Here is a 24,098-nt window from a genome sequence, read left to right on the forward strand (position 1 = left end):
TGGCTCAACCGCACTCTCTCATTTCTACTCACACTGACAGCCGCTCGCTCACACTCTCGCTCATGACCACGTGCACTTCGGCAGAAAGTTGGAGGCAAACGGAACGGGTTGAACTTAAATATAGGGACAACGCAGCGAGGTGTGATGAACGTGACGTTGAAGGCCAAATGCAACGAACTTTTATGTAGGCTAGAATGCTTCATAATATGATGGGTGTGTCATAAAACTGTGACAGAGTTCCAAGCTTCCTTGGTAACAGGTACACTTCTTGCAAGCGTTTAAAAACCTCGCAGCCGACGCGTGCACGTGGCGCTGTGTCGCGCAGTTCGGCACCTTAGCGGATACGGTGTAGATAGCCGAAAGCCATCCTCTCAGGCCAGGCTCATTGGCAGCGGATGGATGACGGGCGGCGTGAAGGGGAAGGCAGGATGGCAGTCCTGTGGTTAGTACTGTGGTAGTGAAGTTTAAAATATCCCTCAAGAGAAAAGTATACAACAGCTGTATCTTACCGGTACTCACCTCTGGGGCAGAGACGTGGAGGCGGGTTCAGCTTAAGAACAACGCAGCGAGCTATGGAAAGGAAACCGATAGGTGTAACGTTAAGAGATCGGAAGAGGGCGGAGTGGGCGAGGGAACAAACGCGGGTTAATGACATCCTAGTTGAAATCAAGAGGAAGAAATGGGCTTGGGCAGGGCATGCAATGCGAAGGCAAGATATCCGCTGGTCCTTAAGGGTAACAGAGTGGATCCCAAGAGAAGGCAAGCGTAGCAGGGGGCGGCAGAAAATTAGGTGGGCGGATGAGACTAAGAAGTTTGCGGGGATACAGTGGCCGCAACTGGCAAAGGACAGGGTTAATTGGAGAGACATGGGAGAGGCCTTTGCCCTGCAGTGGGCGTAATCAAGCTGATGATGATGAGTAAAGTTTTTCGAAATTTCAAGCGCGATTAACATACCGAAATGCTGTCAGGGTCACGAACGCACATGCCCCACGCGTTTCCGAAGGACGGCAAACTAGGAGCGATGTGTGGTTTGGCAAGGACGAATCGAAATTCCGCATCGTCTCTAGCGATTCCAGCCGAAAAACAAGAGTTTTCGCAAAAGCTGGGCTAGCCAGAAGCACGAAAGCAGACGCCGAGCAACTAAAAAGTGGCCCCTCTTTGCGGGCGTTTGTCCGCAGTGCTGTAAATTCATTCGATGGGCGTTCTCGTCGTTCACAGTCCACTCTTCTTGTAATGCGTTCCCGTTCGCCGCGGTTTATACGAGCAGCTGGCGATCCGCCGACAAGCCCCAACTACGGGGCCGAGTGGTTCGGAGTGTTCCCGTCTGTACATCATTTCAGGCACTTGGTAATGCCCCCCCCCCCCCCCCCCCCCCCCCCCCTTTCTAGTTTCGGTTTTATAAAGATCGTTTTTTGGTTTGGTTTGGTTTATGGGGTTTAACCTCCCAAAGCGACTTCGGTTACGAAGGACGCCGTAGTGAAGGCCTCCGGAAATTTCGACCACCTGGGGTTCCTTAACGTGCACGGACATCGCACAGCACACGAGTCTCAAGTATTTCGCCTCCGTCAAAATGAGAGCGCCGCAGCCGCGGTCGAACCCGCGTCTTTCGGGTCAGCAGCCGAGCGCCGTAAGTACTGAGCCACCGCGGCGACTAAACGGACCTTTTTTTTTTGCGAGCGATTGCTCACGAACTCATTTTTATCGCAGTTACAATCTCTTGTGTTTGGGGCTCTCTCTTCATATGTACTATAATAAAAAAAAATATTTAAAAAACCCTTTCCGGCGGCATTTATAATTTCCATTTGAAACAGTTTTCCGTGTGGATAGTGTACTCGGGCCTCAGGAAGGCCAAATTTGTTAGTTTTCCTTCGGAAAAGTGGAGAATTGACGAACTGAGGAAGCGGGAGCCGCGTGCGCGCACCTGCCACTGCGCATGCGCAGTTGGTGCCTCGCAGAACCGGATCTCGCCAACGACGTTCACATGCATGTTTTCAGCCAGCTTTCTTCGTAGCAGACGAATTTTCGCGCACTTCCCAGTGGGTGCCACATGTTGTGAAAAGAGCGAATTTAATTTCTTCGGTTTTCATGCTGCTTAGGTCACCTGAGGCATGAAAAAAAAAAAGTGCAACATAATCGCCGCTTCTTCAGTCGTTTTCATTCCAGCTCTTGAGGCAGGCTGGCAACTTCAGCTTTGTGGCGAATTAAAAGGACGAAGCAGCGATTATGTGGAAGTTTTTTCGTGCCTCCCGTGACTTGTACTCACCTTTTACGTCGCAGCCATCGCTCCACTGTTGAAACCTAAACTGAAACAGCGTGAGAAGAAATTCAACTATAAATTATTTACTTAGCGGTCGTAGGCGAACAGCGCGAGGTGATCCGTCTACAGTAATGTGTTGCGCATCGCTGCAACGAAGACATGCAATGAAAATCTGGCGTCTGTGTACCCCCTTTAGAGAACTACCAGACGGGCTGGATGGTTCGTATTTCTAGGAAGTATTACATGCATTCGCAAGACACCCAAATGACAAGAGTCACCCGGGACGAGAGCGATTGTCCCGTGGCCTTCGCATTTGTGCCTGTCTTGCGAACGCACCCCTTCAAGCGACGGGCGAAGAGCAGAGTGGGTCAGGGAACAAGTGCGAGTATAATGGTGGCTGATATGCAGTAATGGACATGGGAAGTGCATGTAATGCGAAGGGAAGATAACTGGTGGTCGCTTAGGGTAACAGAGTGGGTTCCAAGAAGGGACAAGCAGAAGAGCGGGCCACAGAGAGTCTGCGGCGAGGTGAGCTTTTGGAGTTTGCAGTGTAGCGCAGGGCAGGCTTCATTGGTAGGGTGCCTTGATGTCCGCGTGCGGCGCTGGCCATCCAGGAACCCTATTCACGGGATGTTAGTGGGGGGTGCCTTTGTCGGGCAGTGGACGTATAGTTATGTTGATGATGAATGACCTTTTTGTTTCTTAGGCCAACGTTTACTGTTAATTTTGCTTAATTACGTCCTTGTGAATAACGGCAACGATGAGAAGACTAGCGAGACCACTTGTCTTTTTTTGGTGTATGTTAAAGGAAATGCTACTAGTCTGTCTGAGAAAAAACTGGAGGCCCGCATTCGTCTGGCGTCATGCCGCCGGGCTTTACGAAAATTGCTGATTGGTGGGCTGCAGTGGCAAGGTCGCGTGCAATATGTAATTGTGTCTGCTGCGTGTTTTCCCCTTATTTGCCTTTTCTCGCGCATTTGGTTAAAACTCCTTATTTTTAACACATTAGACACCATATGGGTTAAACAGCTTTCTTTATGAATGCTTACTGTGAAGGCGTTATTCGCTTCTCTGCTCAGCAGAACGAGCGCGGCATGGCAGTCATTTTGACGCTACAGACCGTAGTTTATTAGTCAGTGGGTGTTCCACCTAAGGCTGTCGGCAGTTTTCAAAAAATAGAGTTTTGAGTTCGAAGAGGTTTTTTTTTTTTCGCCGTTGCGTTGTCAGCAGTGTAGTGCATCAGAATACAGCTTAGACGTGCTACTATCAGGCTGGTTAACCGATACTGAATAGTTTGAAAGTAAACCCTGCTTTCATGCCTGATGTCAAAGGTCAGAGCTCAAAGATGGCTGTCTCCCCTCTCATCTCCTTAGATGTGGCACTAGTCTAGTCGCTGTCGACGTCAGTAGCAAAAGGTCATTTTCCTAGTAGTATAACATGACGCTTGTAGAGTTGATGTACAGACTGTGTGCACCCTATAGTGCAGATCACTGTTGCGTCTTCGGCAGCCGCAAGTTGTAGCGCCGTACCGGAGCGTCGCTGTTAGCGCTTCGTTGTTTCGTGGTATTTGTGTTGTACGAATATTCGCAGAAATAGCGAATATTTGTGAAGACATTCGATTCATATTCGATTCGGTTCTATCTGTGTTCGTTTCCGATTCGGCATCGAAACTACAGTATCCATATTAGGTTGAGTTTTGAAGAACGTACTATTCGCACTACCCGCTACTCACTACCATTTTAAAGGACAGGTCAAACGAATAATACCTCTGTCAAGCACGCAAGTTAAGAGCACTTACCGGCAGTGCGCTTCGGCATACCCAGTGACACTTTAGGCTATGCGGTGCTAACCTGGAAAGCAAAGTGCGCTTGGCGATAGCAACAAAACGTGCTAGCGCATCGCGCCCCTGAAAGTAGAGCTGCTCCTTACGGCACTCGCGCTATCACTTTTCGCGCGTGGAGGCTGGTCGGTTGTGCGGCCTTGGAAGCCAGATGACAACGCTAGCCACTTGGACGACGCTACAAAACTTCGTAACAAGGGAAACATGGAGGGTTTGGTCGGGGGTAGCCTTCGGTCTCGCGTACCCATTTCCCACCTGACACCGCTGTCGTGCGGGGAAGCCGGCATTTGTTTCGCTGTTTGTCTTGCCGTGAAACCAACCTGGGTGCGGCAAGGTTAGCGGCGGCTCTGGCCTGGCCTGCTACGCTCGCTTCGCTGCCGAAGGCGCTGCGGAAACGAGCTGCACCGTAATTTTAATGTGATATTACCCTGTTGATAGCGTCTTCGTAGCAGGATTAGTCATTTCGTGGAAGCGCCGTCGTCAGCGGTTTCTCTGTGCCATGGCCAGCGGAGGCGAGCGGACATCCAGGCACCCTAGAAGCGGGCTATGCCTGGCGACACCTGGGAGCTACGCACTTCCAGTACGCCGGCGGGCGGCATTCCGCGAACGAAGAGTGCCTCTAGCCTGGCGCACCGGCATTATGGCTTCTAAGTAACACGCAAGTTTATTTGTTGTCTTGATGCTTTATGGGTCGCATTATAGATATATGGCATTTGGTACACATAAACCAATAAACAAAAGTGTCGTTTTTTACCCATGAGGCTAGTTACGATGCACCTCCGTGCGTGGACGTCACCGTTCTCGGATTCAATAATGGCTTTTCGGCGCATTCCTCGGGCGGCTTCCGGCGGCTTGCTCGAGAATCTTCGCTCCGCTCCGCGATTTCCAGCGAGTGCAAGGAAGTGACGCACGAGCCGTGGTCACGAGCAGCGGCTGCGGCGACTTCCGGGAAATCAAGCGTGTCCGTACGCGCGCTTCCCTCGAAACGCCGCGGGAAGTGGCACACGGCCCATTCGCTGCGGCGCTGTCTCCGTCCGACTGCGCTTCCGCTCTTCTCTCACTCATGCTCAGGGAGTGCACCAGGGAAGGGGACTCCTGTGGCCGGAGCAAGAGCTGTATACGTGCTATAGTTTCGGGACTATGCTCAGTGCGTTTCGCGAAGCTTCGTGAAGCGCAATCATTTGCATCGATCGCGGCCTTTTCGGGGCTTGCGTGGATGGCGTCGACACTAATGTTTAACTACGAAGTTTCTGTGGAAGCTGCATAGCTTTTGTTTGCAGCTGTATGGCTGCGCTTGGGTGGATGCCAGTGAGTAATTACTCCCTTATTACAAGGTGAAAGGTGAAACAGGTCCCTAATTTTGAGACATTAAAACATAGTGTGGCCACAAAGCGGGTACAATACCCTCTGGACTTAAACCCGGGATGAAGGTCGGAAAACAAGCCGTGTTCAGTGCACTAGAAATGTAGTCGTAGGAGCTGGGCGATGCCCCTAGGCACTTGTGACCTTTTTTTTTTGTCATCGGCTTCAGCTTGAGGCTGCGTGCTTAAGATGTGCGTTCGGACATATTCGTGCTGGCTCAAATCGTTCTGTTGCATCTGCTGAGAACAGCAGCCCGAACACATCGCTTTAACTCGTCATCCGTTTGGCTTTGTACTGCACGATGCCATCTTTACTCGGGCGAAACGCCAGACCCACACAGGTGGCGGCAGCAAATCTTGGCCGCATAATCGGGGCATGCAGAAAATAGCAGCCATAATACTGCGAGCATTTCGAGCTAGCGCAAAAAGAGTAAGCCGGCTGCTAGCTGAAAAAAAAAAAAAAATGCTTGTCGGCGGACAATGACTGTTTTTGGGGGCTGGTTTCTAGAGGCCTTCATCCGACCGTCCCAACTGAAATCCATTTATCTGACATCATCCTGGGGCTCACTGTCACTGCTAGCATGAAAAAAAGAGTGCAAAAAAATAGCGAAACCGCGGCCGTTTGCTCTCAAGAAGGCCCGCCCGGCTATCAGGGAAGCTTGCCATGCTCGCTAAACAGCGCGCTATTCAGACCCGCACCACAGTTCAGCGGTTCGTAGCAAAGTTACCGTTTACTTCAATACTGAAAAAAGCGGCGTTTGAACCCGACAGGGCTGCATCGAGTCGAGTTGTCCGGTGGAAAACCGGTTGCGGAATTCATGTAAACGCCGCCGAGTCGGGGAGTCGACTGGACTCGACCCCTCCACTTCGCCGCAAGGGGTGGGTGGACTCGCAGTCCCCTGCGTAAATCCTCTTTCAAGCTTCGGGAAAGCATTTTGCACGGGAGAACTCAAGTGGCACCCGGTTTACTACAACGTTTATTGATATCTGTAAACGTTGGTTTACTACTCCTGTGGTCGCGCCCCGCAGTACGCGCGACACGGGAGTTTTTACGACAGCAGACTGTCGTCCAGTTGGGCTTATACACGGTCGGAGTGGAGAAGCCCGTGAGTCCGGCCGTGGCTGACCTTGCACAGCGCGATCCCCTGACTGACACGCCGCTCTCGGGCTCATGTAAACAAGGCTTATTTGATGACGCGACAAGCGCATTGGTAGCTGGCGGAGCCAACACGTTTACAGAGATTCCACCCCTCTCTCCCTCGAGCAACTCGAGAAGGACCCCGCGAAAAGCGGCGGTCCGGGCACGGCGCCCGGAGCTTCGGTTTCCTTGTGCATTTATCCTTGCTGTCCTGTCCCTGTCCGTGTATTTCCGCCGGCCGAAGCTCGGTGCTGGCAACAGCTTTTTTCCTTCCTCTTTGTATGTCTGTAATTATGAACCACCACTACTTCATTGTGGGAGGGGAGAAGAGAGAAGCAATCCTTGTTTACTGGCCAGACACGGCACGAGCCAAAGGCCTGCATTCTCCCTTTTTCTGCCCAGCCTTAGCTGCGGCTGACTGCAAGAGGGGGGTTCTATCAATCACCGATTGTAAATTGACCTCTCCTTGGCGCATTTCCGAAATACATTGGACGTCTTCGGATATTATAGTCCTCCGAGATCATTGTTTTATAGTTTTTTTTTTGATCCACGAAATACGCTACATGCCGACATTTGCACTGAAGTACTGTGTGCCCTGGCCACAGGCGCTCGACGCTCGGGTAATAGTGTATTATAAGCTGCGTGTAATTCTGTGTTCGTGTATATTACGTTTGTACTTTTCCGTAATAGTTTAAACAGGTCAGAGCACTCTTACACCGTGCCTCGGAGGTAAGGGCCGGCCTCCGGAAACATTACTTTTGAAGCGCTGTTTCTGTCCTCGTATTTTATGCAACCTGCGTTGATACGAGGGCCATCTGCGTCAGTACCTGCGCCTGAGGGTGCGATAATAACCCGGGGATATTCATCTCGGTGCGGCGCTCTTTCGTATTGTTCTTGCCTGCATCGCGATTACACTAGCGTAACATCTCCGGTAAAGCATTCGGACGTTTCAAGCCCGGAATAAGGCGTCGCCCAAGACACTGGACGCGACGTCCCGCGCTTCGATCTCAGCTGGTTGGGACAAAAGAGGCGGCACGTCTTCCGCTCTCGCGAGTGTTTGGGCCGTCGTCACGCTTAACGGGACGCGAGACGCATCCGCGCGTGCCTCGGTTCCGAAGTCGCGCGGAGAGCTGACGAGCGGGGTGACAGCGCCCGTCACGCGTTCCAGCGGGGCGAGAAGTGGTTGTTGGTAAACCTCTCTCGTGCTCTCTTCCCTCGTGGGGCTCCCCCCGGAGGGTGACGCAGCGGCGCCGCGTCGTTTTGGCCGCCCCGCAGCATTCTTTCCCTCGCAGAGAGGAGAGTGACCCCCCCCCCCCCCATACCTGAGCGGTGTCGCCGGCGGAGAAGCGCTTTCGCTCCCGCCCCGGTCGTGGCGCGCGAATCGTCGACGCGTGCCTGGCGCACCTGCGGCGGCGGCGCGCGTCTCCCGGGCGATAGGCCTGCTCCTTATCGCGGGGCCCCCCGAGCTGTGCGAGCCGATTCGAGCCCGAGCGGCCGCCACTGCCGCTGAGATCGCGCTCCGACCATGGCCAAGAAGGCGTCCCGGGACCAGGAGCTGAGGAGCGTCGCCAGCCCCGCCACCAGTGAGTGCCACCGCTTGCGAGCCGCTGTGGGTCGGGGTGCCGGCGTAGAGCACCTTGTGCTGTGAGCATTTCGTGCAGGGCGCATATATGGTGACCTGTTGCTCATCTGAGTTCGCGCAGAGCGGGGCCTGACCGCGAGGGAAGCTTCTGTCGGCACACGCGCGCAGTCTGGGAGCACATTCAATGGCACCGCGAGGTAGAAAAAGGACACTGAGAATACCTTTCCTGTACTTCTTACTCCTCGAGGCGCAGGTTCGCTTAGTAGCTGCTAGAAGACCGCCAAGTTCGCCAAAAGAAGTGCTTAACAGGACTGGTCCAATGGTGCCCTGAAGTTTGAATAACAGCGCAAAATGCGCGATGCGTAAAAAGGAAACAATTGACGACATCGCAAGCAGCGAAATGCTACGAGGAAAGTAGCGACCCGTGCCAAGACTGGTCGTCTGCTACATCGCTTGAAGTACAGGTGTTCTGCGTTTTTCCTTCTCCATTTTAGTTTTGTCGTTGTCGACGAGCTCACGTGTCGCTGCGGGGAAATAAACATTTGGCTGGTAGCGTCGTCGTCTGTATGCAACTAGACGCCCCGTCTTTTCCGGTTTTATTCGAGGTTCCCCTTTGCGTGCTGGCCGTCTCTAATGTGAACGCTGTCCCCTGCGACGGAGCAGGCATACGAGGATTTTGGCGACACGACGACACACCGAAAATCACCGGCGATATTATGCTGTAGAGTCTCTGCACATTTGTTCGCAGTTATTTACAGGGACGGTACGGCGAAACGCAATACGAACTCACTGGTAGTTAGCTCGAATGATCAGTGAGGTCTTCGCACAGGCCAGCGTCGCTACGAAATGAATGAGCCAGATTCCGCGCCATCTCTGTTCGGCTTGCAGCGACCCATCTGACGAGCCCGCACTCCGGAGTTGCCCGTGACCGCGGCCGCTGTCGCCCAGGCCCGGCCGGCAGCGGCCCTGCTCGCGCGCAGGTGCCGAGAGTCACGCGTCTGACGACAATGTGGGCGTCGCGCTGGCGGCCGCTCAAGACGCGCGGACGGCCCTCGGCGGCGCTACTAACCTCTACTAACCCACCGCGAGGATTCCTGGTTCATTTACAATGTGTCTTAACGTGAGCAGCTTGCACATCTGCTGCTGCGAACAAAAGGGTGGATGATCAATACCTAAGCAAGCACGCGAAGCATGGTAGAGCGTCTCTCATAGCCTGAGTTGCTGTGGGACGTTAAACCCCACAAACCAACCAACCAAGAGTGGTAGAGAGTCGATCAGTGTTGTTTGGGTGCTATTGAGGGTGCACTTGATTCCATCCGGGTGTTGCATGAAGTGTTTTCGTTATTCTTGAGGAGCTTCCGGCACCGCCACTCGTGTGTGTCAGCGCCCTGGCATCCGTTCGCTCTTCGCCTTTATTGCACTGACGACTTGCGGGCACGGTCGCCCGAGTTTCCGATAACTCCGCAAGCTGTCCCGTAGAATCCCCGCCGTGCGGTCTTCGCGGCCTGGAGTCTCTTGAGCATGCGCCTTCCATTTCCAATATGTCCCGATGTCTAACAGTGGTGGTTACTTGGCGGTTGGCTGCAGTCTTCATCAATCTCACTATACATCCACTGATATAAGTAAAGCAATGCAAATGAAGGTGCCCAAGGGCGAAACGAAGAAGGGACTTTCCCTTCTTCGTTTCGCCTTCGGGCACCTTCATTCGCGCTGCTTTTATACTCATATCAGAACGGGCCAACTGGCCCCGCAAAGAGTTCTACTTGTGTACATGAACTGGGGGACAAAGGCTCTCCGCTCAGCCCTGTCCTGCGCTCACCTTATCCCCTCAGACTTCTGGATCTTATCCGCCCACTCGACTCCTTTGTCTGTCGGCTCCAGCCACGTTTACGTTCTCAAGGAATCCACTCCGTTTATATACTTAAAGGGCAACTCCGGAGAATTTTCGAACATTTTGAGTTCATTGTCGCATTATTTTAGGGTAACTCCTAGCCTTAGTACAGATAAACGGCTTTTTAAAATAATGAGAACCTCTTCTGTGCGCGTTGATTGGCTAAGCTGGCAACTGTAACTGACACCTGCGATCAGTATTCGTCTGAAAAGACCAAAACCAGAGTGGAAGTTTGGGCCAGTTGGTGAGGCATGATTTAAAGGCGGGCTTAGCGCTGTAGAAACCTGTGTCATGACCTTGTTTCTCTCGCGCTAAGCCCCCTTCTAAGTCAGATCAAAAGCAAGCTCGAATCGTTTTTTTTTTCTTCAATCGAACGCGCAGCGAATACCGACAGCCGTGCAGATAGCGACGTCAGGCACGCAAGGTTGCCTGTAGAAATGGCCCCGAGTGAGACCGCGAGGCTGGAAATCTTCAAATTCATTTGCGCCGAGTCAAAAACGCCGCCCTGGCTGCCAAATTTGGCACAAAGGATTAGGAGACTTTGGAAAACCTACCGTGGTGATGGCGCCCGGCTCGCACCCCGTTCTTCTTCTTGGTCTCAACTAGGATGCTCTAAACGCGAATGCGCCTATTGGGAGTAAGCTGCCGCCAGCGCGCTTCCTTTTTCCAAAGGGAGTGAGCTAAAGAACAGCTTCCTTCTTTTATACACATTTCTGTTTAACTCGCTCTACAGTGACACCATTATCGTCCGGGCCAGTTCCGGTCGTAGCGCGCCGCGTAAGCAAGGGGCGCTTCGCTGCGACGTTTGGAAGATAAGTGCCACGAAAGTAGTACTGGCGCCATTCCATCAGCGGCTGGGTGGTCCTCACCGAGCGCCGTGCTCTAGTTCTAGCGGGCCTTTCACCAGTGTCATTGCCCCTTTTAACGGCGTCCGTCCGTAAAAGGGATGACACAAAATTCTTGAGGCAAAGTTAGTTAACAAGCGTTAGTGGGCCTTACCAGGCGACTGCGCGAGCTTTCAGCTGAGTCGGCGAACGTTGCAGTTTGTGTGGTGTGCTCAAGCGGTCATGCAATTGCGTCAGTTCTGGGACTCGTATCTTTGTCCTCATTTATATAAGTGTTATTGTTCTCGATCTTGTCTGCAAAGTTTGGCTGACGATTGTGTGGTTTATCATGTCATTCAAAGTTCTTGCGATGCATTTAACCTCGGTGCTCTAAATGGCACTAGTGGCACCAACGATGGTGCTCTGAATGGCAGATGACCTTCAAGTTTAAAAGCGTACCGGTATGTCTGCCTGATGTTCATTAATTAGCGTTCGTATGTAAAAAAAAAAATATCGTAATAGAAGTATCTTGTCGTTTCGTTTTCATCCAGCCGTACGTGGACGAGGCAGGTCGAGCAAAATATATCTTTGAGAGCTGAATGCTCAAGTTTTGCTTTAATTTGAATGCCTAATGTAAACTAATCAACTTCCTAAAGCCTATTTTCAGTAGTGCGCCATTTAATGTGAAAGCATTAATTTCACTCATCACAGACCTGTTCTAATATGCGCCTGTGTAGTATGGGACCGCTACACAGGTGCATGGGTATGGGTCTGGGCATTGCAACTTCTAGAGGACACGAACAGATAAGACATGTGCACGGAATCATTTTGTTTCTCTCTGTCTGTCCGTGTCTTCCAGCACTTGAAAGCTGGCGAAACCTTTTCTCGTATCCCATATCTGAGCGCAGACAGCACTCCAGGTTAGGAGTGCAAAAAGTTGGGCATGTTGATATAGATTCGTAATGAATACTAAAGCGCGAAAAAGACGAGCGCTCGGAGTAAATGCTCTTTCGCAGTTATTTTCTCTAGGTGAACATTAACAAAGACCTTTGTTCCTGCGTGATCTTTTACGCAGACGGTTGGATCGCCAGAGGATTTGAGCGCATTAAAGTGATACAAATATGTTCAAATCAAATCCTTATTCAAAGAACACGGTACACTTCCCTATGGGGTTGGCCAGACATGCCTGACAAGTGTCTGCCTGACAATCCCATCTTTCTGTTTGGAATAGCACTCGGTATATCAACGTCCAGTAAAAAGAGAAAGCAAAACCTATGTACTGGAGTTAATACACAACAAAGAGAAACACTCCTTATTTTCCTCGCGACCACTGGTCGGAACATATTTGCCGCTGGGGAGCCGCCGCGGTGGCTCATTGGTTATGGTGCTCGGCTGTTGACCTGAAACACCTGGGTTCGATCCCGACCGCGGCGGTCGAATTTCGATGGAGGCGAAATTCTAGAGTCCCGTGGTCTGTGCGACGTCAGTGCACGTTAAAGAACCCCAGGTGGTCGAAATTTCCGGAGCCCTCCACTATACGGCGCCATTCATAGCCTGACGTTAAACCCCCATAAAACCAAACCTTATTACCCGCTGGCATTGCTGAATGTTCCACTGAGGATAGCTTCCGTGCCTTCGGCGAGCAATTGACCTGTTCACTGTGTTTTGTTTTTCGTCCTGTCATTCCCCCCTGCAATAACTGCCTGCGGGCTCAGGCAAATTAAGCATGAAAGGTTGCTTATCCCCTCGGCTTGAAAGTGAACCTGCTGTAGGCTGCACTTCTGTGACGCGTTGTGCTGTTCGGGGCTTCCTTTGTCACTCCTGGTCTCTCACACCTCATGGTTGCTGTCTTTTGGGCAATGTTTCGCTGTGGAGGATTTAGCGATGGTGCTCGAGAAGTTATCTGGCTAAGCATTCTGCTATCTGACAGCAGCGCGCTAATGCGGTATTTTGGGCCGATAAAAAAGGTTTATTGGTGTTTAACGTCCCAAAGCAACTCAGGATATATGAGGGACGCCGTAGTGAAGGGCTTCGGAATTTTCGACCACCTGGGGTTCCTTAACGCGCACTGTCGTCGCACAGCACACGGGCCTCTAAATTTCGCCTCCGTCGAAATTCGACCACCGCGGCCGGGATCGAACCCGCGTCTTTCGGGTCAGCAGCCAGGCGCCATAACCGCTGTGCCACCGCGGCGGCTGGGCCGCTAAAAATGGCGAGTGCGTTTGTCTGGCCTCACAGTGCACTGCTGCCAGATTGTGAGGGGCCCTGCAATTCCAGGCAGGCTGCGGACGGGGACGCATAAGCTTATCTGCTCCTGCGCACGATGAAGTAGGTACAGTAGGCAACAGCGTCAAAGGGAACACGCAAGCCCATGGGGGTCGATCGGGCGCCTCTGGCTGTTACGAACACTGGAGGCGCGCCCCGTCGTGCTGCGAGGTGTATGCCGCAGAAAGCGGCTTGGCTACTGTGCTCGTTGAATCGCTGGGCCGGCGCGTACGGTGACTTTTAAAATTGGAAGGACTGGCGCTGTCGCAAGCGTGACGGGGTATGCCTCTAATTCTGAGGATGTCCACAGCAGCGTGATTGGCCCGCATTGGCGTGGAACACCATTCCGTTGCGTTTCCATGCATGCTGCCACGCCGGCCGGTGTAGACAGCCTTCGGCGTGTCCTGCACACTGTGTAAGAGAGATACATCGATTTCATGGCGCACCGCCTTATCGCGAGTCAGCCTATATTTGCGCTCTGATGGCGCCCCATCGTGTGATTCTTTCTCGGTTCCTCTCTTTGTCTGGGAATAACGGGGAAGGCGCGTTGCAGCTGGTAACGTCATCTGTGTACGTTCGGGCGCGTGATTCGCGGCGTGAGAAAATGTGCGCGTATCTTGGCATATCCTGCGCATATCTCCGCATTGTCGTTGGCTGATCGGGGCATTTGTGTTTGCTCCGCGTCGTTCGCACCCAAGGTCTGCTAATGGACTTCCAGAATAGGGTGACCCTTTCGGTTAGGGGCATGGAGAAACAGCAAGGCCGCCAGTGCGCAGACGCAGGAAGGGACTTTATTGACATGCCCCTGCGCACTGGTACCCGCCCCGCTATTCCTTACAGGACAACGAAGTCTCCTCCTCGTGCTACCATCGTTGTCACCAGAATAGGTGGTATCCGGACTGCGGACACATACCACAGTTTACGCAGTGTTCGTTGACCGTAGCGCCACCTGGCGGTGGGAGAGAGAACCGCCAGTAACAAGACACTGCGGGTGACTGGGCAGTAACGCAAGCGTGTTTCTCGCTTGGTCAGCGGCGTCAGTGCTCATCCTTCTAGCTTCCTAAAGACGTGTAAACGAAATGCAAAATCAGACGAATGCGTCGGTGCTTTAGTGTATGTACCGAGCTGTCGACAATCAGAAATTTGTTCACTCTTGGCAAAGAGGTACTCAGGAAAAGAAGGAATGGATGGTGAAACTGGGTTGATGTGCTTTTCGTCGTCAGTGAAAGTTTACCGCCGGGGACTTTTCTCGAGTACCGCGGCTAATCGGAGCGCAGCTACGTGGCTTGGTCGGGCAAAATGCGGATCATTTTGCTACGAGTAGTGTGCCTTGCAAAAGCGTTAGCCCCGTAATAAATGTGGTTCAGTAGTGCGGCTTCGTGGGCTTCTGGGCTCAGTCTTGGAAAACACTGTAGCGCAGCAGAAGAGGAAAACACAAAGAGCAAAAACGAACACCACGGGCGCTAAGTTCCGACAACTTTTGTTCTTCGCGAGCAGCATGTTTATATGCCAGAAAAAAGACATGTAATCATCATACATGTAAACAGTGTCGATTACATAGAAATGCAAGTTATTTATCGCAGAGGAAAAGGGAAGGCCCACACGTGCGACCTGAACTATTTATCTTTTCAGCTTCGGTGATCTCACGCGTTATCCTTTCTCTGCTTTTCCCTATAACACATTTTTTTTTTTTTTTTCAAAAAGTAGTAGCAATGCTCTTACTCACACGAGAGAACGTCATCAACTAATGTTCCTCCTCGTCCGTTTCTGACGCTGCGAGCATGTTCCATGAGGCGCTCGTTTAAGCATCTTCCCGTCTGGCCGATATACTGGTTCCCGCATGACAAGGGAAACTGGTAGATGACACTTTCCTCACACATGACGTACGCATTCTTATGCTTAGTTGTGCATCCACGCGCTTTGCTGTTGTCAGTTTTTCAGAATTTGCGTAAGGTAGCAAGCTTCTTTGGGGCAGAGGACACGCCGGTTGTATTCGCCCGTTGTACAATTTTCTTTACATTCTGGGAAATGTTGCGTACACCAAAGGCTTCCGTTCACCAGGGAAGTCGTGTGGATGACACTGTTTTTCCGGTTGCTGGTTTTCCCGATGACATTGTTTTTAGCGCCCGTGGTGTTCGTTTCTCCTCTGTGGTTTCGTCCTCTGCTGTGCTGCAGTGTTTTTTTTTTTTCAGTGTTTTTCAAACCGTTTAAAAAATCCGGCTGTACCATTGAAATCTGGGGTTCCTTTCGAGCACTGTTACTTTGAGGCCCGGTGGTTTATAAGCCAATGAGTGTGTTTGCTGTACTACAGCAGTCTGGACAGGATCGCATAATATGATCTCGTATGGTGTAATATTTACCTTGCCTTCGGTGACCCTGTATTGTCGGGGGGTGAGGAATTAAGCTAGTAACCTTCTCATTTAGCTGTTACATGCTACCTTCATCACTTTCAGGCTGTATAAAACCGTATAATCAGAATATAACTCGGCTCACCCTCGCGCGTCCAAACGCGTTTTTATGCGAGCAGAAAGTTGGGCTAGTTGGTTAATATGCATACTGAAATAATTTTGCGCACAAACACGAGGACTAAGCCGAGGAGTGGCTATTGTGGAGAAGCGTGCCGACACGAGCATGAAGAGTCCCGGCCGCGTGAACTGCACACACCCGACAGCAGCACCCACCGCGGTGGCTCAGTGGCTGTGGCGTTCGGCTGCTGATCCCAGGATCGCGGGTTCGATCCCGGCTGCGGCGGCCGTATTTTGATAGAGGCGGAATGCAACAACGCTTGTGTGCTGTCCAAAGTCGGTGCACATTAAAGAACCCCAGCTGGTCTAAATTATTCCGGAGCCCTCCACTGACGGCGTCCCTCGTAGTCATAGCCCATATCCCTCTAAAAGTCCATAATTTGCCAACCCGACTGCACGCGGGGCGTTTGAATTTCCTGGACCGGGCTATAAATAGCTGCGCTGTCAGAGCACCGGCGGCAGAGGGTCGAGTGGCGTTGAAGCCTCGGAAGAGAATGAGGAGGAAGTAACGGTGAAGCGCAAGAGAGCAATGCCTGGGGGAGTAACTCGCATTGGGACAGATGGTGCCGTACTGGTGTCCTTCGTTCGCGGATGTTGTTAGTTCCGGCATGGTGCGCCGTGCTTGCAATCGGTGGCCAAAGGCAGCGGGCCGCACCTGTTGACGATGCCCTCTGCTGCGCTGTCCGTTCGCATTACCGAGCATGTTATCCTGTCACCTTTTGTATGCATTGTGAAAAATTATGGAGGGCATTTGAAGACTACTTGCATGATTTGAAAGCGAAATAACTTTCTTTGTTTCATTTTATTTTTTTTTCTTCCTTTCTAATGCCACGCCTACTATACTGGGTTCACCTTTCCTCGCCTAGAAGCGACGCGATTTCGTTGCTTGTGGGTTTCGTGGTCGCCTCGGAATCTGAAAGTCGTGGGTTAAATTCCGACCACCTTCCGAGGAAATTTTATTTTTCTTTGATACCACGGTGACGTCGTCAGCATTTTTTTCGGACCACCTTTGCGGCCAACGACGAAAACGTCGGGTTTCGTTGCTGCACTTCGTGACGCTGTGCTCGCTGGTGTGGCGGAGGCAGTGCTAGCTGCACTGTTTAAGGGGGCTTTGTTTTGGAGTGGCACCGTTGCGGGGTCTTCGAGGAAGCGAAACTTTCGCCGTAGGAATGAAGAAATGGGATATGAGAGCAACTCGCCATTAACCGGGGCTCAGCTGCCGCAGTGACCGCTTCGCTTCGATGCCTCAAAACTGGAAGCTAGCGTTATGAATTTGCCGTTTTCGTCAGCGTAGAGCTGCAGGACTTGGTTCTTCTCTGGCGTCGAACCGCAGATCGTCCGTGTGACGCGAGGATGCCAACACGCGGATATCTGTTGAAATCCACTGCTATTCGAGGCTCCTTGTCTTCGGAGAGACGCGGCTTATCGGCCCGCGGCTCTTATCTGCGCGAATGCTTTAGTCAGTGTGCCAGTGCACTCCCCTTTCTTTGAAATGGCCTCCCAGCGACGATAACGGAGTTCTTTATAAGGTCACAGCTCGTGGTCTTGTTCCTTGTCGCTGTTTTCGCGTTTCTGTTTGACTGCAGTTCCTCCATGCCAAGGTCTGTGTCAGCTGGTATGACGTGTGCTATAGGCGCGCCATGGCGTGCATCCCCCTCGACCGGGAAAAAGGACGGTCGCGGCAGTTTTCCTTACAAGGCACCACTCTTGATTTACTACGATCCGAGCCAGAGTCTGTTCCGCCGCTTTGGCTCATTGGCCGTGGCGGTCGGCTGCTGCTCCCAAGGTCGCAGGGTCGAATCCATGCCACGACGGTTTCATTCTTATGTAGGCGAAATGCAAATACGCCCGTGTAAGAACCGCAGGTCGAAATTAATCCGGAGTCATCCTCCGCGGTGCCCCTCGTGGTCAGAGGTGCAGTTTCGGCTCGTACAAATTCACTGTTGCAAGAAAAAAAAAAAAAAAAACTTTCGCCGCCTCGTTTCAGTAAGGGGGCTCAACTGCCGCGCATTGTTTCGCGTTCGCGTTGGGGCGTGACCCGCGCGGATGTCTGCGTGCATCCCGGACGGGGAACGGGTGTCTGCTGCGCGGCTGTCGTCCTGGCGATTCGCATTGCAGGCGTCTTGCGGGCTCACGTTGACACGCCGGCATCCATTGTCCTCGGTGCGATAGGGGAAGCTCTGTGCGCCCCGTTATCGCGCTCCGCATTGACATTTGTTCTTATCATCCGGGCTGCGGGCTGGCCATTTCGCGCACAGGTCTTGAGCACGTCAAAGCAGCTGTGAATAACAGCCGCGGTTTTCCTTAGCCGTGTAGCCTTTTTATTTTATTCTTTAGCGAGACGCGTGTTCCCGCAGGCTCGTCCGTAGGCTGCAGACGTATATCATGCGTTGGGACCGCAATTAATTTCGGTTCACATGCCCATTTTTCCCCCTCTTGCGCATGTGCACAGAACGTAGAAAACAGACCTAGAAGTGAAGTCATATTTCGTGTGGTGCTGTTAGGCCTTTCCAAGGTGTCGTGCCGCTGAGCGGTGCTGGCGTGCGCGCAGCGGCTGCAGCCTTCCGATGCGGGCCTGTCCACGCGGAGTACGCAAGGACGGCCAGGTGTCAGGCAAGGGAGGAGGACCCCGGGGCGAGCGACCTGGGAGGAACTGTTGCTGTGACCAAAGCTACCGCGTGTAGCTGTAAATTGATTCTGCAGGGACCGAGGAGTATAGGTATGCGTCAGTGGTAAAGGCGGGCACAAAATGAAAGCAAAAGGGACCAAGTCACTCTACCGAGAAGTCAACAAAATTCGGGGCCAAAACGGTCGGGCAAGCAACGTAGTCAAGTGGGGCAAGTGCTGTGGATGAGGGTAAGGCGTTTTCAGAGCAGCCGGGTTTTTAGGGCAGGAAAAGTAGCGCTGGTGTATCGTTGGAAGACTGTTTCGAGACTCTCACTTCTGGCGCTCCGAGGCTCGGAACCGGCCATGTTTTGGTGGAGGGATTTGGGGGCACGTCTAACCCCAGAGGGACGTCATTAATTCGGAGCTCTCCGCTAAGGCGTCCCCTCGCAGTGTTGCTTAAAAATCCGTCAGTAGCGGAGGCTGCAATTTTTGTGGGTAAAAGGCGTTCGGCAGCTGGTTTCCAGCTTCTATGACATTACCACACCCCAAGTTTCATTGCAATCGCGCATCGTACGACCGTTCCGCGCGTCTCGGGCTTCCCTCGGCGGTGCCCGTTCGCGTTGCGCTTTGTCTTCTCAGCTTGGAATGTGCGGGGCCTCGAAGCCGGGCTTATCGATCCCCCCTCCTTTTCCAAAGCCCACTTCGGGGCCTTTGTTGGGGGCCGCTTTCTGGCAGGACGCCCGTCTTCCGAGGAAGGCGTGTACGGGTTGCCGTTGGCGCCCGGCGGTCGCGCCGAGGCTCGGGTCGATTGGCGCGCGCCTAGTCGTCCCAGCGGACTTCCTGGCCCCGTCTCTTTTGTGCCTCGTTTCGTGCCCGGAATGCGCCAGATAGTCCGGCAGCGAGTTCGCTCGGCTTGTGCTGAGGGATCCGCCATCGCTGTTTGATGCTTCTAGGCACTGTACCCGCTCTGACTTGCCTCGTCAGTGAGCGAGCTGCGTCAGCGGTTCATTTCCTGCCCGCCTGGCCGTTTTCAGGTTCAGTCCAACGTGAATTTGTCTAACCAGGCGAAAACTGGAACACTTTGAGCCGTTCTCTACACAACGCGGCTAACTCTCCAGAGTGGACGGGTCGTATGGAAGCAAACGCGTACACAGTGATCTCAAGTGTGGTAAATATACGGCATGGTTCTAGCTTGGTAATAGAAAGAAAGGTGACACGAAATGCGCTAGAAATTACTGGTTAGCCGCTGTCTAGTTTAGAATCGGCGCAACATTGCGCTTGGGTCAACCTAGAAAATGTTTTCTGAATCAAGCGGTATACTGCGCAGTCGGTTACGTTCGTGTTATTCAAATTCTGGCGAAGTCCGCTTGAACATGAGGTGTGTATGGAAAGTATGTGGGTTCTGCACCAGGCACATTCTCGATTGCAAAACTTTCATGCGTAGCATGTAAATGGTCCTCTGGGTGCATACCTTTCTTCTCCGTCACTCCCAGTGCACTGCGTCCGCTGCGTGTCTGGAACGGACACTACCTTCACTCACATGTGGACGTCACCTTTGGTATGCTCCATCTCAATACTTAATCGCAGCATTGTGGAAACTGCAGACCTCCGTAGTCAATCAGGACAGAGTGCCTCGGGTATAGAGATGAAACAGCGGTGTCTTGACCCTCGAGGAAGCATTCACATGTCAGCGTTGCGTGCCTTCCTGAGACGGAAAGAAGCGAGGTGGATCACTGACGTATGCCAGCTGCCCTATGAAACGAGTCCGGTGTGATTCTGCAGTCTGCGATTCTGCGGTTGCGTTTCTTTTTTAGAAAGGTGATATGAGTACCAAAGCGGTAATCAAATTACACTAACAATGACTTTGTGAAAGTTGTGAACCATGCAGATGAAATGAAATATGCGGTGAATAATGACACGTAAGGTGCGGTATAGTAAAACAAAAATACAATAGAGCAAATTAAATGATATAAAGTTGAAGCGCACAACCAGACGAGGACGGTGAAAGAGACGAGCGACAAACGAGCGCAAACTTTCAACAGTTTATTATGAACTGCGAACCAACATATATAGGCTAATCGTGGTCGGTCATGCCATATGCTTGACCGGCCACGATTAGCCTTTATATGTTGGTTCGCAGTTCATAATAAACTGTTGAAAGTTTGCGCTCGTTTTTCGCTCGTCTCTTTCACCGTCCTCGTCTGGTTGTGCGCTTCAACTTTATATCGTGTCTCACCAACGAGCCCAAACAACCACTTTGTTGAGCAAATTAAACAACCACGAAAAAAAAAAAGGAAATGCGCAAGCGAACGGTAGCTGAGCTCGTCGGTGCGCAGCAAAAAAAAAAAAAAAATCTCTCATCCAAAACAGCCTCGTTGAGCCCCTTCCCTTGGTGGCGGCGTTTTTTTTTTGTTGTTGTTAACGTCCACATTCTCTGCGCGAACCAAACCGCCCATTTTGAAGTCGTCCGCGTCACCAGTCGTGCTCCTTTTGAAGATGCGCGGAGACTGTTCCCGTCTCTGCCCTGGTCCGCGTCTCGTGCAAAACGCTCTCCGGCAGCAGCGGCGGCGAGGCCTGCGTCGTGTCTCACGCGCGGCCTGTTTCCCAGCGCGCGCAGCTGCGTCTCGTGCAGCGGTCTCTCGCCCCGGGGGCCCAGGCGCCCGGTGTCGCGCTTGTTCCGCCAGAGGCACGGGGGTGTCGCGCAGCGTCACCGCCATTGTCAGTGGGGGACCGTGCGAAACAGATTTGTCAGCGCGAGAATAACCCAGTGTGTAAGCGGGCGTTGCCAGATTACACATGGCGGGGGCTGAGCGGGGAAACGCGAGCGAATAACGTACCGATGTTTCGGGTTCTAGTGGAGCACCAGCTGGAATTCGAGTGCTAAGAGCTATTACAACCACGCACAAACCGGTGCTGAACGGAACTGCGTCGCATTAAACCTCCTCAGTCCCGAGACAGCGGCAAAAGAAGAGCACGCACGAGGGCTGCGTCGCAGCTAGTTTTTTTTTTTTTTTAATCGAAAAACAAAAAGAAAGACACGGTCTTGGTACGCTTCTAATGGCCGCCTGTTTTCTGTGGACTAAACCAGGAAATTATTTGCGGTTAGAAGTGACCGCTGGTCGTTGACGGACACGAAGAGAGCAGAGTGGGTCAGGAAACATGGGACATCTTGTTGAGACCAAGTAGAAGAAATGGGCATGGGCAGCGCATGTAATGCGGTGAGCAGACAATCGCTTGTTGCTGAGAGTAACTGAGTGTGGATTCCAACGGAGGTCAAGCGTATACCAGAGCGGGGCGGAGTCAGAATGGGAAACCGAGGTCATGAAGTTTGTGAAGACGGGGTGATGGCGCGGCACAGGTTTGATTGAAGGTCAGTGGCAGATGCTGTGGACGTTGTGTGAGTGATGGTTACGAGGCCAGAAAAGAAAAAAATGATGGGAGGGGACATGGGCGAGGCGCAATGATGACGCGTCGTTTAGTACGCCTGTTCTCGAAGTAGGAGGTTTTGTTTTCGCTTAGCGCAATCACTTCCACGCCAAGAAACGCTTTTAAAAACTTCTCTGATTTCGCGCTTTAGCGCGATTCCTCTCTCTGGCCGGCATCAGTCTAAAAAAGTTGCGAACGCGCCCACACTGCCCTAAAATATGAACGGATCGAGCAGATGAACATGTTCATGAAGCCTCAGAGTTTTTAATCGTTTTCCACTTTGGCCAGCGTCAAGGGCGTCCGCAGAATTTTTTGCAGGGGGGGGCCCCGTTGGTGCCCCGGGGGGGGGGGGGGGGGGGTATGTTCGTAGCAGAAAGGCGCTATTTGCGGAGTAAATTTATTTATTTATATATAAATAAAAATTAAACAAAATGCACACATGAAAGAAAAATTACAAACAGCAAATTAAAGCGCGGCTAGGAGAGGTACATTGGAGTTTATCAACGAAGAAACAACTAAAATTAATAAAAATGCAAAAAGATGCTATATCACTTCGTGGAGAAGAGTGCTCAGTCTTGCTGCATACGGGTTCTCGACTCACCCGGATTGATGACCAGCACACAGCACAATATGTTCACAAACACGCAACTACAGTCACTCAGTCAGTCTTCCTTGAACAGCAACTGTAGGCGCCTCGGATTTTTCTGGGCGAATTGCGTAATTACACGTGTGATAAATTCACTTCTGTGCTTCATTACACGCTCTCGGTGCACACTCATCATACACATTGATTGGAAAAACTGTTGAACGCGTACGTTGAAAACAAAAGATGACTATATATACAACGAAAACTTATTTACAAGATAAATGCACGCTCGCAGCTTCATACACCTCGCTCCATCTTGCTTGCGCATCCGCACAGTCGAGCAACCGCACACACACTGCTCTCCGCTCGTCGTTTTCTCGTCCGCTGTCTTGGTTGTTCTCAGCTTCGCTGACAACCGGCCACTAAAAACACCCAAGCACAAACACAGAGGCGCGCACACGTGCAAGGGCTTACTTGCCGCAGTATCCCCGAATGCGCACTTTGGGGGTGAAAGGAACGCCGCGCAACTTCCGAGGGGAAGGGACACTCGCCACTCCAGTCGGAAAATTTGTTTTTGTGTTTTTATGGGGTTCAGAGCCCCAAAACGACTCAGGCTATGAGGGATGGAGTAGTACAGAGTTCCGGGTAATGTCGACCACCTGGGTCTCTTTACCATGCACTGACACGCACAGTACATGGGCGCTGTTGTGATTTGAGGCCCAGCCAGAGGTGACAGGCGAGCCAGGCAGGCGCCATCGGGCTGCGTTGACCAAAGGCGCTGGTTTTCGCAGAAGACGCAAAGAACGCTGGTGTGGGGGCGCCTCGGGAGACTGCGTCGCCGTGAACAAAAGCAGCTAATCCCCTTTGCCGGAGATTCTGAAAGCGGCGCTTCTACCGAACTGCGCTACCCGTGGATCGGAGGAGACAGCGAGCGGCGGCGGCGCCAACTCATCGCCCGCTTGCCCCTGAGCAGCCCGACAAAGCGGGGGTGGACACGGCTGATTTTACCTTCCCTCCTTAAGAATTCATCGGTGACCGGCGTAACGATAGGCGAAAACAAGATGCCCCGTGCACTGTCTGCCTCCGTGTCGCTATCTCTCTAGAGATCAAAGAAACAGACACCCATCTCAAGGCGGCTCGAAACACATGCTCGCCGGTGCCGCTGTATGTCTGGAACAGGTCGCCCTTCAGTAGAGCTAACGATGGCGTGGTTTGAAAACGGCGGAACGACGCACGCCCGGACGCGGCATTTCGCAGATGTGACCATGCGGGGCTGCTTTTACCCTTTTGACTGAGCGCACCACCGCCCCTGGCGTGCGGCCATCACTCACGGTTCGAGTGAGTGATTTTCCAGGGGGGTGCAGCCGCCCCCCCTTGCCCCCCCCTCCGGACGCCCATGGCCAGCGTACCTCTTTCCACTTTTCGGAGGAATCTCGCAGACGACGAAACCCTGCAAACCCCGTAATTTGACGCGTAGTTCACGCCTCATCGGTTTTTTGCACAGACCGCAGAATGCTCGCATTCTTCACTGAGGAGCAGGCCTTGCGAAGTTTCTGCGGTGTGGAGGAAACTGCATTCAGCCAGTATCGTGCTCCCATATCCTTCGGGCAACAAAACGGGAAAGCCGTGCGCGTATGCAGCGACTGCGAGGTCGCTGCCCTTGTTTTGTTCGTTGTCCCGTGACTACAGCGTGACGAACGGGACAGTGAAGAAGGAAGCACGCAGGGGCACGTACAACACAGCGCTGACTCACAACTGAAATTTTTGTTGGCTGACCAGCCGGAACTGGGGGCCAG

At 52.4% G+C, this 24,098-nt stretch overlaps 1 protein-coding gene across 7 annotated transcripts in view; it reads left to right on the forward strand.

Moving 5' to 3' along the window:
* Ctl2 (Choline transporter-like 2) overlaps positions 1–24,098 on the forward strand; it is a 182,242-nt gene that overhangs the window by 50,699 nt on the left and 107,445 nt on the right. Inside the window, exon 1 of one of the 7 annotated variants that reach the window (XM_089584031.1) lies at positions 7,936–8,179. The exons of the other annotated variants lie outside the window; for them this stretch is intronic. Within the exon in view, the coding sequence (XP_089440157.1) occupies positions 8,122–8,179 (58 nt within the window). The 5' untranslated portion in view covers positions 7,936–8,121. Of the gene's footprint in view, positions 1–7,935; positions 8,180–24,098 lie in introns of those variants that run through there. 7 annotated transcript variants of the gene reach the window in all.

Source organism: Amblyomma mixtum, chromosome 3 (genome assembly GCF_055824585.1).
Source record: "Amblyomma mixtum isolate Tamu chromosome 3, ASM5582458v1, whole genome shotgun sequence".
NCBI classification, from domain to species: Eukaryota; Metazoa; Arthropoda; class Arachnida; order Ixodida; family Ixodidae; genus Amblyomma; species Amblyomma mixtum.